General features: G+C 55.0%; 1 protein-coding gene and 1 long non-coding RNA gene across 4 annotated transcripts; one reads left to right on the top strand and one right to left on the bottom strand.

Moving 5' to 3' along the window:
• Window positions 1–2,588: 2,588 nt before the first annotated feature.
• Window positions 2,589–12,131, bottom strand: LOC112918298 (uncharacterized). 3 transcript variants are annotated; one of them, XR_012002288.1, is made up of 4 exons: window positions 8,574–8,965; window positions 7,138–7,260; window positions 4,185–4,299; window positions 2,589–3,698 (listed from the first exon to the last, which is right to left on the bottom strand). It is a non-coding gene; the product is annotated as an uncharacterized lncRNA (long non-coding RNA). The 3 variants fall into 3 exon arrangements; XR_003234660.2 differs by lacking the exons at window positions 7,138–7,260; window positions 8,574–8,965 and adding an exon at window positions 10,986–12,131; XR_003234661.2 differs by lacking the exon at window positions 7,138–7,260.
• Window positions 12,132–12,420: 289 nt separating this feature from the next.
• IRF2BPL (interferon regulatory factor 2 binding protein like) lies at window positions 12,421–16,891 on the top strand. The gene has a single exon (XM_025996415.2). It carries the CDS (start codon window positions 13,666–13,668, stop codon window positions 16,030–16,032), a length of 2,367 nt encoding a protein of 788 aa, XP_025852200.1. The 5' UTR covers window positions 12,421–13,665; the 3' UTR covers window positions 16,033–16,891.
• The last annotated feature ends 235 nt before the right edge of the window (window positions 16,892–17,126 follow it).

Genomic DNA, 17,126 nt, shown 5'->3' with positions numbered 1-17,126 from the left:
TTCCTCTCTCCAGATGCAAGATAGGTTTTTTTTTGTTTGTTTTTGGGGTTTTTTTTCCAGCAGTACTTTGGTGGGGTTAAAATTAGCTGGCAGCATTCTGGTCACATGCTAGACAGCAAAACAAAAGGGGGTTGTTCCCTGGCAGCTCCTGAAGCAGTCCCGACAGACCTTCCTAATCCATGGACTTCTGGGAAGCTGGCTCCTCAGGCCCTGGTATGGAGGGGCCTCGCCACCGCGTCCCCTCTGTCGTCACCCTGCTGTAACAGGGCAGAGCATGGGCGGTGTCCCTGCTGCCCCGGATCTCGGGGCCCGCCTCCATCTGGGAAGGCACTCAAGGGCCACAAGATGGCTTTTGCAAATCTTCCCACTTGGGAGAGGAAGGCTGAAAAAAGGAAGAACTTCTGAAGCCAACAAATCAGCAAACACCACAAGGACATGGAGAGAAAGAGGAAGGGCAGTGTCTGGAATCATGGACGTGGGCCTCGTCTTCCGGGGGAATGGGCTGCTCTTCGCATGCCTAAAACCTAGAAACTCATACATCCAAGCTGTACGTGGCTACGCTTTTCGGATGGATTCTTTATTTCTGGACCCTGATGATAGGGGCTCATTGTGATCTGCTTTGTTCTTCCAGCTTAAAACTGTCACCAGAAGCCCTGGATGAAAAATGCAGCCTCTGATTCATGCGCACAGTCAGGAAACATCCCTTGCGCTCAGTACAGAAACATGTCCGTCAACTTGGGAAAGGAATCACCGCCACGAAATGTGCTTTTGGCTTGCCAAAGCTTAGCAGCTGCCAGAGCCAAAAACCCAGCTGCCTGGATTGTCTGGGGAAGGTGGTGGCTGGAGTGGGGGTGGGGGGATGTAGAGAAAGAGGGGCTTTCTGAATCACCTGATTTGTGCCTCCACCTCCTGTTTAATTCCAAGCCAAAACCCACCTCGAGGGCCAACTACTCCTAAAAATCGTGCTTAGCACTGCCCCTTCCAGCTCTGAGCCTGCTGTCAAGGTGAAGCAGATGGCTTTTATTGATTAATTTATTTATTTGGAAGGGGCTACTTTGAAGTCAGGAAATTCCAGCGAGACAGAGTGCGTTGCCCTGGCCAGAGTTGTTGTGACAATCATAAGCAGACATCCAGAGAGAGGTGGGTTAAAAGAAACTGCAGCTAGGCTCTGGGAACTCGGATTTTTTCGTCTTTCCCCCGTCCTGGCCTCCATGTCAGCCATGCGCTCATGAAGAAACAGCTCCTTTGCCTCTACGTTCGGTGGTATTCAAGGGTTTGTGTGAGCTCCGTAGGGCCCGCTTTGTCAAAGGGGCTTCGTAAACCAAACAGGCCTCGGACTTGGATCTCATCCTGAAGCCCTCGTTATAGAGACAGACCCAAACAGAAACTTACCCCCCCCCCCAACGCCCAGCACATAAAGTCCTCTTTAATAAACATACACCATTTTTCAGTGGAACAGCCTCAAGGTGTCAAAAGTACATAAAGGTCTGAAAGCTGAAACCCTAGACAAACAGTGGGCTGAAATATATTTAGCAGAAAATATTGAAAGCCACTGGAAAAATATGTTCTCTTCCTGGGATGTTAACAAAGGTTTAGGTTCAGGAAACCTTCAGGAAAGAGCAAGTTGGGTTGAGGAGGAATACTGTTCAATGTAAATAAATCCCTAAAACCTCCTTGGCCTTCCTGGGCCTTGGCTGGAACGGAGTATTTCATTTTTTTCCCCCATTAAACAGGCCACCCGGAGAGTTGGCATTAGAGACCTGAACATGTACCAAATCTGAATGTGCTATTTTGTTTCTGTACATTGAATCAGACCGTGTTTCAAAGAGCAGCTTGTGCAAAATGGGGTGGGGGGGGCGACCATCCCTGACTAGTGCGCCCTCACTCAGAGTCAGTGACAGATCGGTTTCAGCCCCCCCATTGCCCAGTGTCTTGTCCCCGACAGGAACATACCCTTGGTTATTGCTGCCCAAGGTGATGTCATGCTCACTCGGCCTGAAGGTTCATTTAGGTTGTACCTCTCCTGCAATAAAATGGCTTCAGAAAGACCCACATTTCCTGCTGTCTCAAGGTAGGAGAGCAAGAGAGTAAGAGAGAGAGAGAGAGAGAGAGAGAGAGAGAGAGAGGCAGAGCAGGACAGGGCAGGCAGCCACTCTCCCTAAGATGGATGCTGCATGATGTAAGCGGCTGGCTAACTCTCTGGCATCCTTGCAGTTTTAAGTTGCCAGCAAAATATTATTAAAAAGATAAAATACACGCAAACCGTGCAGAATGTAGGGCTGCTGTGTTTACATCCGGGTTTTGATGACTCAAAGACTTAGACTCCGGCTTGCTGAAAAGCTCTATTAAAAACACAGCTTTTGTGAAAGCCCCCAGGGAGCAGGAAGCCGGGCCGGGGTGGGTGGGTGGGTGGGGGGATGGGGAGGGGGTGCGTGATGTCTGGGGGTGGGGGTGGGGACCCCCCTCCCCTCCCCTCCCCCTCCCCACCGAGGGCCCCAGGCCCCGGGCTGCCACTTAGGCCCCCACCCCCCCGCGGGAAGAGCTTGGAGGTTAACCTTCTCTCGGCTTTGGAACCAGAGCAGGCAGGGTTAACCTTTTTCCAGAACATTTATTTCACCATCTCACTGACTAGAGGGAGGAGGGGCAGGAGGCAGAGCGAGAGCCTGCCGCGCTGAGAGGCTGCGGATCACAAGGCCATTCTGATAGCCTCCTGTCCCCATGGCAACTGCAACGGCATTTATCAGTTCCTTCTGCGCACAGGCACAGCAAATCTGCATTGCACATGGCAGGCTTCCAGCATTTCAAATGAAAGAGCACTTTGAACGGCTGCCAAGTTTGGAAGGAGCAGAACTGTCAGGGCTGCTTAAAGCTGGCAGTTTATACTGGGGAGGCTTTCGCTTCCCACAATCCTCCGGGCCTGGCGCGCGGCCAAGTACTTAGCGGAAGCTAAAAAGTAACTCGCTCCCCTCCCTCCCCGCCCCTCCCCTGCTCCCTCCTCCCCTCCCCCTGCTCGCACTCCCCCTCCACGCCATTCACCGCAGTGCTCTCAAAATTTTCCACATGTCCTGTGTCACCAGTGCAGGCTGTACAATGAAAACCAGAACGCAGGCTGCTGCGACCGGGCTCCTATTAATAAGGGGCGGGTGGGGGGGGGGGGGGGTGCGGGGGACGGGGCGGGTCGGGATCAGAGGCACTGACAGTCGGGGCACCCTGTCCCCGCCGTACCTGCCGCCACCGCTGGGTGCGAGCCCGCGCGCGCGCGCGTGTGTGCATGGGCGCGCGTGTGCATGGGCGCGCGCCTTTCACTCTTAAAAATGCATTAATGAAAATAAAAAATAAGAGCAGCTTCAGAAGGGGTAGACAGCCTGAGCACGGGGGTGGGGGTGCGGAGGGTGGGTTTCGGTTGGCTGCTTTGGAGCTTCATTGAGGCTGGAAAATGGAGGTCATGCAGGCAGCGTTGTTCAGATCCAGCCTTTCCAAGAGCCCTGGGGAAGAGGGTTGTTATTGAGAACGGAGCCCGTTTCTAGAGCTTTCCCTGAATCTCTCGAGTGTCACGGTGAAAGCTCTGAGGCCACCGGTGGGGAGGGAGTCCGGAGATGGCTTTCCATGGAAAGTTTACCCGATAACTTCTGACCGTCACGCAGAGCACAAGGGCTTCTGCTAGCAGAAACTGGGAAATTGGCGTAGCGTTCACTGTGCTGGATTTAAAAAAAAAAAAAAAAATTATAATCTACACTGAGATCAAGGGCCCGGGCTTTATTTTCCAGTACAAATAGAACGAAAATTGTCTGCCGCTTAGGCGGTTGGATAGAGTTCAGGAAAACTATGTCTGGCATTAATTCCAAAGTGGAGGTTTTGGTTCAAGCGAGGCCCATTAATTTCAGTAAACTGTTTTCACTAGTCCAGACCCTGCTGTGCAAGGACTATTTATTACCTTTTGCTAACCTGATGTCTGCAGAGTTGTAAAGCAAAGGGAGAAAAAAAAATCCAGGGTGGAGATATCTATATCTTGGATCAAATGGGTTTTGCACCTTCCCTTTGGGGGCCATGTTTTATGGGGCGTTTTCTATCCTTGGTTTTTCTTTATCAGGCCCGGTTGTTTTTTTTTTTTTAAATCTATCTTGCAATGAATTAGAGGGGAAAAAAAAATCCTGATGGAAAGGAATCTGGGTGAGAGCAAATACCTATCTTTTGCCTCTTTCAGGGGGGCACCTCCAGGCCACAGGATGTTTTGTGTGCTTGTCCCAGGCTTCCAGGTCCAGTGCAAAGCCCTGACATGATTCACCTCAACGATCCAGTCTAAAATACACCAAGACAGTCAATTTTGGCATTTGTTCTCCCTTAGGAATTTTACTAGCTGCCTTAGAAAAGCACATAAATTGTTTCCCCCTCCCTCTTTCCCCCCCCATGCCTCCTCTCTGCATCCCCCTCCCTAGTCCATCTTGATGTCATTTCAAAGAGAAGGATGAAAAGGGGGGATTTGTCAGGAGGTCAGGTTGGTGAATGTGTCTTTCCAGCCCCCAACACACACACACACACACACACACACACACACACACACACACACACACACCAGCTGAGAATGTTAATCAGAATTAAAAGCTAGTCAGTCCTATTAAAGCATCAAACATCAAGACCTAGAGGATGGGGAATATAGGGTGGGGGGTAGACCGGGTGGGGCTGAAATGTGATTCAGGCCTCTGTACTGACTTACTATAAGAAAGCAGGGGAAAGGTAGCACCAATTTGATCAGCTTGTCAAATGTCAAAATTATTGGTCTTTTAACTAACCCCCCCCAACCCCGCCCCAGCAGAGTCAAGTTTTGTGCCTTTCCCAAGTGTGATTAATCTCTGGCAGAGGCCAGAAACAGGAGTAGGTTTCTTGGCTGCCCGTTCTGATAAACAATCTGTTCCTGGGAAGAGTAGGTGAAGGGGGCGTAAATTGAGGGGGTAATCTTGGGGTGTGGTGCCGTGGGGGGGGGTCGTCGCCAAGAGGAGGCCAGCGTAGCTAACTCTTGCAAAGGCCCGCCTTCCCGGAAAATGCAAGTGCCCTTCCTTGGAGCTCGTGGTTTTGGGGTGGGTCAGGTTTCCTGCCCTTAAGAATGTGAGCAGACAGTGAATCCATTCTTGCTGCCAGTTCACAACGTCCAGGAAAGGTCGGGGCGGGTGGCGGGTGGGGGGGAGGACCCAGAGGCCTTGGGGAGCAGGAGGTGAGGGGAGGGCACCCTGGGCATTACAGACCACCAGGTGGTGTGTGCAGCTGGCCAGGGGGAAACCGAGGCAGCCGCAGGAACGGCTGGGGGCTGGGTGGGGCCTATGGTGCTAGGAAGTATCGCCAAGCAGAAGGGGGGGGGGGGGGGGTGTTGTGCAGAAGATGTTCAAAACAAAAGGAGGGACGATTTCCCTGCGTCGGAGGTCGCTGGTAAGGAAACTGTAGGCAAGAAAGCTGGCTGTGGATTTTGCAGTGGGTTTATTGTGTGGGCATCCAGGCAGAAAGCAGCAATCTGAAAAAGTGGGGAGGGGGAGAGTCTGTGGGTGAAGAGAAATCAGTGCCGAGAAGGCTGTGCACGGCTGGGAAATGTCACTAAGGAGAGTGCAGTGGCCCTGGATACAAGGTGAATAATCGGCTGCCTTTTGGAAAGAAATGTAAAAATATCAATAAAGGCAAGAAACCCTTGTCTTCTCAGCTTGAAAAGCAAATCCACCTCTCACCTTCTGCCTCTCCTCCCCACCCCAACCTGCACACACACTCAGGCACCCATACACACACACACACACACACACACACACACCCCTCTTGTCCACTCTGCATCCAAGAAGCCTGGACCAGGCTCACTTTCCTTTGGATTTAATTACACGAAAATGCTGAACAAAACCCTGTAATTACACCCTTAGTCCCTGCCACTCAGACCCAGCACACTTCCTGCCTTAGTTTTGTTTTTTAAAGAGGAGGTCATTGCCTCTTTTCTTTCCAAATTGACCAAAACAAAAAAGTAAAAACCCCAAATAAATCCAACTGCTCCAAGCTTCAGCACACCAGGGATTTGGGGATGGGAAATCCGTGTCCCTCTAGGAAAGATGAGAGAAGACAGCCTGACCTGGCTGCTTTCTTACTCTGGCTCTTAGGTAGAGGGGCAGTCACTGCTTACTCATCTGCCCTCCCAGAAGAACAGAGATGGCAGACTGGCCACCCCGGAAGGAAATCTTCCAGGGACAGGGTGAGTGTGGGCAGGCCTTAGTTAGCATCAGGCCTCCATTTCCAAGTATTTTACTGAGAAGGGCTTGGAGCTGGAAGAGATTTGGGACCCTGGCTCACCTTTCTATGGCCTGACGCATTAACATACAGAATTTCACAGCAAGCCCCTGAAGTAGGGAGAAGAAATTTTAATATCAACACTCACACTCAATGTGTGAGGAAACTGAGGCCCAGAGAGGAGAAATAGATTGCTCTAAGTCACGTGGCTGGCGGGAGTGGTGAACAAGCACTGTCTCTGTTGACTTCTATGCTATTACCTCAGGAGACCAGGACATCTTGGAGGAAATGGAGACTTCTAGATTTGGGGCTGGAGCCAGGCAGACCTAGTTCATCATTAGATCCCCAGGACTGAGAAAGTGCTGCCTAAAGGAATAGTTGAATAACGGAATAAATGGCAAATGGAAGAGCACACATTAAGGAGCTGGGGAATGGGAACCCATCAGGCCATCTGGTGGCCCAGTTTCAGCTTTGAAACAAAAGTAAGTGATGAGAATAGTTTCACACCCACTAGGGACATATCAGGCTGGGATCCTCTGGGTCTGGCCAGAGAGGGAAGTTCAAGTGAAAACATGGTGGTCCTCTAGATGGATCAGGGTTGGGGGTACCCTTTGTTCCCTCGCTATCTCCAGTGATGCCTATGCCAGGCTTGGTTGTCAGGGGTGTAGACCTCCCCTGGACTAGAAGTGGTTTGTTGTTGTTGTTTTAAGATTTATTTACTTATTTGCCGGTAAGGGGGTGGGGAGTAGAGGGAGAGGAAGGGAGAGGGAATCCCAAGCAGACTCCCAGATGAGCACAGAGCTCCACCCAGGGCACATCCCACAACCCAGAGATCATGACCCCAAGATCATGACCCAAGCTGAAATCAAGAATAGGATACTTAACCTGCTGAGCCACCCAGGTGCCCCTGGGATAGAAGTGTTTTGAGGGCAGCAGCCAGAGTCATCAAGCAGCTTCTAGCCCAACGATAGGACAGTACAGACTAGGTCGGTGTGCACAGTCAGTGTTCTGTGAATTAGGTGAGAACAAAGATTTGCTTCTTGTATGATATGGCATGTGGGACTGGAAGGAGGTTCCCTGCACCATAAAATGCACCCTCTCCACTTTTGTCGTTCGCCTTCATCATTCAGCCTGGGGATCCTCCTCCAGGGTGGACATTTAAAATGCATCTGTCCCAGGGAAAGGTAATTCAGTAAGTTTCCTAATAACTTTGGTGTGTTCTAGAGCTTCAGATTGTTCTCCATTACTCCTGCCTAGGGCCAGGGTATAGAAAACCCAGAGAGAGAGAGAGAGAGAGAGAGAGAGGGAGAGAGAGAGAGAGAAAATCTCAGGGGATGCCAGGGAAGCATGGTTACACCATTTTGCTCAAAGGTGACTAGTGACTGATTTTACCTCCAAAATAACGGGTGTTCATTTGCGCATAGTTTTGCATCTACTGGGACAGCAGTGACATTCTTAACCCGCAAAGTCCTGTGCGAGAGGCAATTTTTTGCAGTTTCTTAGAGGGATGTAGGGAGCACCCCCCCCCAAGCCCCCACCCCCCAAAAAAAGCTAGCAGCTGGTGGGTCTGAATAAGGAATACTAGGTTTAAAGCCAAGAGAACCTGGTCTCTAGTAATTCTGAACTAGCTCTGGACCTGCTTTCCTCACCTATACAGGAGGGTGATGAAAGTAACACCTACCTCACAGGGCCTATGTGGGGATTGGTGAGATAATGTCTGGGAATGCACTTCACGGCCCTAGACAAATGTCATTCATTTTATTGTTCATAATCTCTTACATTTTTATTAAGGACATCATAATATTGTATTTTCTTCTTTTTTTTTTATAATACTGTATTTTCCATGCGGACCAATGAGGCAGGCAAATGAGGCAGTGAAATCATTCCCATTTTACAGATTAAGAAACTGAAGTTAAAGTGATTTGCTCAAGGTCAGGCAGCTATTTAGGGTCAGCCAAGTCCAAGTTGAACAACATAATGTAAATATGTGCAATGTAAGCGTCCTCTGTTCCTCCCTCTCCCCGAGTGAGGAGTTGACCGCCCAGCTCAGGCAAGTCAAAATATTTGCAGATCGCGGCCATCCACCCGAACCAGTGACAGCAGTGACGGCTGCCCCCGGCTGTACCAGGCTTGACCGTGGGACCGGGAGGCCTCCGGGAGGGCTTCCCGCCCCGAGGCCCCGCCTTCGGGCGGCCCCAGCAGGAAAGCAGCGGCGGCGACCGGTCTCCCAAGTGGCCGGGCTCTGGAAATCCCCAGCGCCGGTGGGCCGGGTGGGAAGCCTGCGCCCCCGGGGTCGCGGGGAGGGTCCGGGGTCTGCGCACCTGTGGCCGTGACCGCTCCCCCGCCGGGCTCTCCGCTCACACTCGCCCTCCAAGCTCTGTCTCCGCTACTCTCCTTCCCGGGGTGTGGGTGTTTGTATTAACCCAACCGGGTCAGTGAATAGCACCCTTGTCTGGCGCTTCTCCTTTTTTCTCCTCTAGGCCTGGTCCCTAGGAGGCTCATTCTAGGGTTCCTTTATTTTTGGACCTAAAAAAACAGCAGCTTTTGCTGAGGACAGCGCTGGGCTCCCCCTTGCCCTGGCACGCTGGCGAGGAGGAAGCGGGGAGGAGGCAGGAACCAGACGCGACTCCCTCTGCCTTTCTTCCCTTCCTTGCTCCCCGCCCCTTCAGGAAGAAGCAGTGCGGGCTCTGCTCGCCCCGCTCCGCGGCCTCCGCGGCCGCGCCAGCCCAGCCACCCCGTCCCCTTCCCTTCCCTTCCACCCAGACTCGCCCGGAGCGCCCGGCTGGGCGCGGGCTGGGCACGTCCTGGCGGGCGCGCAGGCTCCCCTCCCCAGGGGCTCTCAGCGAATCACGTTGTTCTTGGGCTTTCACGCTCGAGTGGCTCTTGCGTAACCCTGGCCTAAGTTGAGACTTTTTTTTTTTTTTTAAATACCAGAATTAATACTTTAGGAAAAGGCCAATACTTCCGCCACGCAACCCGCCCGGGAGTAAATGTGTAAATTACCGTGCTGACCGGTGCTCCCACCCTCAGAGCCCGCGAGGGCTCCTGGCTCCCCGGGATGGGGGCCCTTGGAGAGGCCGGAGGAGGGCCCAAGCCAGACGTTTGTTTTCTCCGGGTCCTGCTTACCACCCGGCTCAGCGTTACCAAAAAAGGCCTTTCTCCCGCCTGGGCCTGAGCGCTTGGCCCGTGCAGCTTTGCAGCCGGGTGATGCGAGGTTCAGCCGGGGCCTCTTCGAGGCCGAGCCAGTTGGTTGCAGGGATGCCAGGCTGAAGAGGCCCCAGGCCAACCCATCTCTGCCACAAACCGGCTTGGGGACAGAAGGGAGACTGCAGGGAGCTTAGAAGTGTGTGGACACGCTGCGAGCGACCTTCTCACCCCTAAGGTTGGGCTGTGGCCTCTGGAAAGGCCAAGTGGAGAGCTGACCTTTTGCTCCAGCTTTGGTGGGGGATGGGTTCTGAGGCTGCCAGCTCAGAAGGCATGCTGGGGGAGACACAGCCTTAGGAAGGAAATTTAGGGAGGACTGCCTGCCTTTCCCCTAGAGCCTGGTGGAACCTGGCTTTGCCTGATTCCCAGACCCCACTGTCAAGAGTCTCTCCACCTGATGCCTTAGGCTGAGCATTCCAGGCTTCCTTCCTCTCCATATTGTGGAGGCAGTATTGTCACGTGGGATTTGCCTTGAGGGGGAACTCTACCTCCAAAACATTGATGTTCTCGCCTCTCACAATCCCTGACATCCCCAAACATGGCCATCTCAGACAGGCAGGACAAAACGGATCACCCTACTAAATGAGGGTGAATCTTGGACAGGGGGAAGGGTATCAAGAGAGCTACGCTTTTTAAATTAAAGTATTATGAGGCTGTAATGGAAGTTTGTTTAAATGCATGTTTATTTCTAACTGTGTCTGAAGACACCCGGCATGTATGTGTATATATATCTCTCCTTTAGTAACAGTGAAGACAGAGACAGACAGGGAGACGGAGACATATGTGCGCGCATACCAAACATAACACTGTGACATAGTCTCCAACTTGCTTTCTCTAGCAGCCTGGCTAGAGGGTTGGGGCTAGGTTGCTGTTCCTCAGTATTTCTGGTTTAATAAAGGGATGGGCTGAGTAAATATTAATGTAAAGAAATGGGTGAAGCAGCCTAGCCAAAGCTAACGAGCCTGGAGCCATGGGCTGGTGGGGATGTCACTCCATTTCCAAAGCGCTGTGTTTTGACTCACCCCAGGGTAGCTGTGGTGTGGGGAGGGCTGAAGTTTGGAAGGGTGAGGCAATGCTCTGGAGCAGCTCTTGACAGAGCAATCACTACTGGGAACCAGAGGGCCAGGGGAAGTTTATTTTTGTTGGGGGGTGCACAGTGAGCTCACTTTTTTTTTTTGCAATAACAGAAATCTGGCTGCTCTGAGATGAAAGAGGGGCTCCCTAGGGCTCTTCCTTCCCTCTTTCTCCCTATCCTGATAACTCCCCTTCCTCTGCACCTATGACCCCAGAATGAGTGGGAGAACCATGTGCTGAGGAGTGCTAGAGCCCAGAGCAGGCTCTGGAGGTCAAGTGTCAAAATAAAAAGAAGTACTTCTTGTTTCTTCAACTGAACTTTATTACAAGTAAGAGTGAATAGTAGTCATGAGAATAATGATCCTCACCTTTTATGCGATTTACAAAGTACTTTCACATATTCACTAGCAATAGTACCAGCATTAATACCAATACTAATAATAACCAACACTTACGGAAGGCTTCCCATGGGCCTGACACGGTGCTCTACACAGCGCATGCTGTATTTGTTTGAGTCTGCGGCAACGGCAGATCCGAAACTTCTGTACATGTAAAAGAACTCACTGGCACAACCTGTTTGGAGAGGGAAGGATGGAGGTTGGTTGGAAGGTGTATTTGCATAGCACTTTACATGAGAATGTAATGAAGAATGGGGGGACTGATGGAAATTTGGAGCACTGCAAACCACCTCTGGGAACCTGAGAACCCAAGGTAGCTTGCTTGTCACAGCTACCTCTCTGATTTTACTGGATTCCGATCTCAGCTCCATCTCTAATGGCCATGTGACCCTGGGCAAGTTATTTAACCTCTTTTGTGAGCCTGTAAAACAGAGTTCATGATAGAATCTACCTTGTGGATACTATTGAGAGTTTAATGATGAGGCAAGAAAATCACCTAGCAGTGTCTGGTTCGCAGTAACCTCAGTGAGTTACCTCCTAATTATGACAAGAAGCAAAATGAAATCTCAAACAATTCTAATGAGTTGGGAGCTATGATCCCATATGTACGGGTGGAAAAACGGAGAGAAGGTAAAAGAAAGTAATCAGATCAAGGTCACAGAGCCAGAGAGTGATAGAGAGGAAATTCCAACCTGATCCCGCAAACTCCACAACCTGAAATGCCGGTATATTGCTTCCTCTCTCCAGCCTTGCCCAGAATTATTTCAATTTTCAGAGGGGTGGGAGAGGCAGACCCAGTACATAGAAGAAATGGTTGAACTGCCGTGACTACAGCTATGACCAACATGCCTGTTCCCCAATAAGCAGTAATGACGAGCAGCGGTCCCCTAATGGAAAAGAAATCATGGCCTTGCTCAGCCTTCTGGGGCACTGTGGAATGAAATCACAGCACGTGAGAAAGAATTTTGAAAGCTGCCACTGCGCTCTACAAAGAGATGGCAAAATCATTAAACGCTGCCCCACCTTCTTTTATCAAACCCGGAAAAACCACTCACCTGTTTGGCCTCTCCAGCACCTTCCCCCCCCCTCCCTGCCCCAACTGCAGCTGTGCGCAGCCAGTAGACTGTTTTCCTTAAAGGCCTCCGGGTGCTCGTAGCTTCTTTCAGCCAAAATTTTTAGAATGCGACTGGGGGGGGGGGGGGGGGGGGAAGGAGTAGCTCACCCTGAATTCATTTAGCTCTGTCGTTGAAACTCAGGTTCCTAGACCAGAGCACAAAAACAAATCGAAAAGGCAGTTTCTGGGTAAATGGAAAACAGCTAATTTTGCAGGTGCTTTGGCATCGGTGGTAGCAAGTGAACGTAACATCCATACGGGGTGGGGCGGGGGGGGGGGGAAGATCTGATTACAGATAAAACGAGAATGAAATTCGCGACGAAAATCCTGAAACTGGACATTTAAATGCACTGCCCGGGGTGGGGTGGGGTGGGGAGCGGGATCGGAAATGACGCTTGTGGTTTTTAAATGCGTTTTTACTTGGGAAAGCCGGGCGGGGAAAGGAAAGGTCATCGTCTGTTTAATTTCCACCCCCAGCCCAGGACGTCCAGCATTAGCTCGCCGGGCCTCAGCTGTTGTACACACACGGGGAGGGGGAGGGGAAGGCGGAGGCGCGGGGGCGGGGCCGCCGGGGAGGAATCTGGGCGCCCTGCCGCGCATGCGCCCTCCCCGAGCAACAAGTGGCTCCACAGACAGAGGAAGTGTAAAGGGGAGGGAGGGGGGAGAAGTGGTGCAGAGCATGGCGGTGACGTCAGCGCTCCGCCCGGGCGGCATCCCGCGCGGCCAAGCCGGGGACAGCGCGAGCCGCAGCGCGAGCGGGAGCGCCGAGACGCGCCTCCGGAACGTAGAGTAACAATCACAACCCCACATTCCGGGCGAGTGCGAGCGGGAAGGGATGCGACCCGGGCCGAGGCGCCGCGCGAGCGCCCTGCAGCCAACGTGAGCGCCGCCAGCCGCGGCGGCCGGGGCGCCGGCCGGGCCTGGGGGCGGCGGGAGCCTGCGTGCGTGCGCTCCTCTCCTCTGCTCTCGTGCGTCCTGGAAGCAGTGGCCGCGGCGGCTCCCTCCGGCCGTGCAAACCCAGCCGCCGCCAGCGGAACGGCCGACGCTGCGGAGGGGAGAAGCTCCTCTCGGCGGCCACCCCCTCCCTCCCCCGGCGACTTCAGCAAGACTGGACCCGGGCACCGGGTGGCACTGAGCCCTCTAGCCTTCGCCCCAGTGAGCCTGGCGGGGAGAGGACGCAGCTCGTAGGGGGCCCCCAGGGAGAGGAAGAGACCACCCCTTTCGAGCTTCCAGGCACCAGCCACTCCGGGGAGGGGGCCAAGAGCCCACGGCGGCCAGCACCCGGCACCCTCGCCCCCTCCCCTCGGGCCCGGAGCTCGCGGCCCGGGTCCGCGGCACCAGGAAGAAGGCGCCTGAGCTCCCCTCCCGACGACACAGCCGCAGTCGGAGGTGGGGGCGACGAGCGGGCAGCACTCGTCCGCCGCCCCGGCGGTGGAGCCCCCACGGAGAGGCGCTGCGCCGGCGGCGGAGACTCGCGCTCCCTCCAGCCCCTGGGGCAGAACTTTCTCGCCCCCCCTTCCTCCCCCGCAGCCGGACTCCCTCCCCAGCCGGCCAGTCCTCCCGGAGGAGAAGGCGCCGCGGAGACAGCCTGGGCGGGGGCCTACCTTCCCCAGGGCGGGCATCATGTCGGCGGCGCAGGTGTCCTCGTCCCGGAGACAGTCTTGCTACCTGTGCGACCTGCCCCGCATGCCCTGGGCCATGATCTGGGACTTCTCGGAACCCGTATGCCGCGGTTGCGTCAACTACGAGGGCGCCGACCGCATCGAGTTCGTGATCGAGACGGCGCGCCAGCTGAAGCGGGCGCACGGCTGCTTTCAGGACGGCCGCTCCCCCGGGCCGCCGCCGCCCGTCGGGGTCAAGACGGTGGCCCTGTCGGCTAAGGAGGCGGCGGCCGCGGCGGCCGCGGCGGCGGCGGCCGCGCAGCAGCAGCAACAGCAGCAGCAGCAACAGCAGCAGCAGCAGCAGCAGCAGCAGCAGCAGCTCAACCACGTCGACGGTTCCAGCAAACCTGCGGTGCTGGCGGCCCCGTCCGGCCTGGAGCGCTACGGCCTGAGCGCCGCCGCCGCCGCCGCCGCCGCCGCCGCCGCCGCGGTGGAGCAGCGCAGCCGCTTCGAGTACCCGCCGCCGCCGGTGAGCCTGGGGAGCAGCAGCCACGCCGCGCGGCTGCCCAACGGGCTGGGCGGCCCCAACGGCTTCCCCAAGCCGACGCCGGAGGAGGGCCCCCCGGAGCTGAACCGCCAGAGCCCCAACTCCTCCTCTGCCGCGGCGTCGGTGGCGTCTCGGCGCGGGACGCACGGTGGGCTAGTGACGGGGCTGCCCAACCCGGGGGGTGGCGGAGGCCCCCAGCTCGCGGTGCCCCCCAACCTGCTGCCGCAGACGCTACTTAACGGCCCGGCCAGCGCCGCGGTGCTGCCCCCGCCGCCGCCCCACGGCCTCGGCAGCCGTGGGCCCCCGACGCCCGCGCCCCCAGGGGCACCCGGGGGCCCCGCTTGTCTTGGGGGCGCCCCGGGCGTCTCGGCCGCGTCGTCCTCGGCGTCGTCCTCGACCTCGTCGTCGGTGGCGGAGGTGGGGGTGGGTGCTGGCGGCAAAAGGCCCGGCTCGGTGTCGAGCACCGACCAGGAGCGCGAGCTGAAGGAGAAGCAGCGCAACGCCGAGGCCCTGGCCGAGCTGAGCGAGAGCCTGCGCAACCGCGCCGAGGAGTGGGCCAACAAGCCCAAGATGGTCCGCGACACGCTGCTCACGCTGGCTGGCTGCACGCCCTACGAGGTGCGTTTCAAGAAGGACCACTCGCTGCTGGGCCGCGTCTTCGCCTTCGACGCCGTGTCCAAGCCCGGCATGGACTACGAGCTGAAGCTGTTCATCGAGTACCCCACGGGCTCCGGCAACGTGTACTCCAGCGCGTCCGGGGTGGCCAAGCAGATGTACCAGGACTGTATGAAGGACTTCGGCCGGGGTCTCTCCTCCGGCTTCAAGTACCTGGAGTACGAGAAGAAGCACGGCTCCGGGGACTGGCGCCTCCTGGGAGACCTGCTGCCCGAGGCCGTGCGCTTCTTCAAGGAGGGCGTGCCCGGCGCCGACATGCTGCCCCAGCCCTACCTGGACGCCAGCTGCCCCATGCTGCCCACGGCCCTGGTGAGTCTGAGCCGCGCCCCCAGCGCGCCCCCGGGCACCGGGGCCCTGCCGCCCGCCGCGCCTTCGGGCCGGGGCACCGCCGCCAGTCTCCGCAAGAGGAAGGCGTCCCCCGAGCCCCCGGACTCCGCCGAGGGCGCCCTCAAGCTGGGCGAGGAGCAGCAGAGGCAGCAGTGGATGGCGAACCAGAGCGAGGCACTGAAGCTCACCATGTCGGCCGGCGGCTTTGCGGCGCCGGGGCACGCGGCCGGGGGCCCGCCCCCGCCGCCCCCGCCCCTGGGACCCCATTCCAACCGGACCACCCCGCCCGAGTCGGCCCCTCAGAACGGCCCGTCCCCCATGGCCGCCCTCATGTCGGTGGCAGACACTCTGGGCACGGCGCACTCGCCCAAGGACGGCAGCTCCGTGCACTCCACCACTGCGTCCGCCAGGCGCAACAGCAGCAGCCCGGTGTCGCCGGCCTCTGTGCCCGGGCAGCGCCGCTTGGCATCACGGAACGGGGACCTGAATTTACAGGTGGCGCCCCCGCCGCCTAGCACCCACCCGGGCATGGACCAAGTGCACCCCCAAAACATTCCGGATTCCCCTATGGCCAACAGCGGGCCCCTCTGCTGTACCATTTGCCACGAACGTTTGGAGGACACGCATTTCGTTCAGTGCCCGTCCGTCCCCAGCCACAAATTCTGCTTCCCTTGCTCTAGAGAGAGTATCAAGGCCCAGGGGGCCACCGGCGAGGTGTACTGCCCCAGCGGAGAGAAATGCCCCCTGGTTGGGTCGAATGTACCTTGGGCCTTCATGCAGGGCGAAATCGCGACGATCTTAGCTGGAGATGTTAAAGTGAAAAAGGAGAGAGACCCTTGAACCACAAGACAGCCACCTCCTCTGCCCCTGACCAGCTCCTCTCCGATCCAGAGAGCCCCTCCCCCACCCACAGCGACCCTCCCTCCCCTTGCCCCTAAGATGTAGAATTGTGAATATAACAAACTGCAAAAAGTTAGTCTTATGTATAGACATTATTTTCGTCGTATGTTTCTATATTTTGAAACAAAAGGTATGTAACTTCTTCATTTGAAGGATAAGCTGGTTTGTGTTAAGCAGTATAATATTGGTTGGGTCATTTGCATCATTTCGTTAGCATTTATTTGGTGGCAGAGTGTTTGCCTAGGTACAGAATTAATAGCCCTTAGCAACGACTGCTGCTGGTGTGTATTTTTGTAAATGTTATGCACTCTCTGAAAGGAAAAAAAAAAACACACAAAAGAAAATGACTTTTTTTTTTTTTGCCAAGGCCAGTGTTGCTGCCTAAAAAAAAAAAAAAAAAAAGATGCTATAAAATGGTGAAAGCTTCTTTCTAAACAGCCCCAAGTGTTGAAGTCTTCACTTTATTTTGTTCCATTTTGTTCTGTTCTGTTTTGTTTTTCTGTTTTGTTTGCAAAATGGTAAGGGGGGGTGGTTGTTGGGGGGGGGCGGGGTGTTTTTTGTTGCAAGTTTGTGAGGGAAAATGTTTTGGTTTGTTTCTACGGACCTGAATGTGTTGGATCTTCACGTGTTGTTTTGTTTTTGCTTTATTGATGCACGGATGCTTTTGAACAGTAGAGCGAAATGCTAGACATGGGGAATCTGCTCTGTTTGTCCTTTATACATTTCTGTAGTTAACAGAACACTGTAATGTGCCTTGGAGCTTAGTAACTTGTAATAAATTCAATTGATATTAATTCTGCCCCGAGTCAGCAAGTGTGTTTTTCTAGAGCTAAGGCCACGTAGTAGTTCCAACATAGGGGACACCCTCCCTGCCAACGTAGAGCACAAATGCTGGTGTCTTTGCAAAGCCTGGGAGGTGGCATCTGTAGAAGGCCCTGTGCTGGCGGACTGCCCCTCCCCCCCCCCACCAGACTATTTACATTCACCTCTTGGGGCAGGACAGTTGCTGACTAAGCAATTTCTGTTTACTCTTC

The sequence above is a fragment of the Vulpes vulpes genome, chromosome 6 (genome assembly GCF_048418805.1).
Source record: "Vulpes vulpes isolate BD-2025 chromosome 6, VulVul3, whole genome shotgun sequence".
NCBI lineage: Eukaryota > Metazoa > Chordata > Mammalia > Carnivora > Canidae > Vulpes > Vulpes vulpes.
Note: the sequence above shows the minus strand (reverse complement) of the source record. Positions and strands in the feature narration are given on the sequence as shown.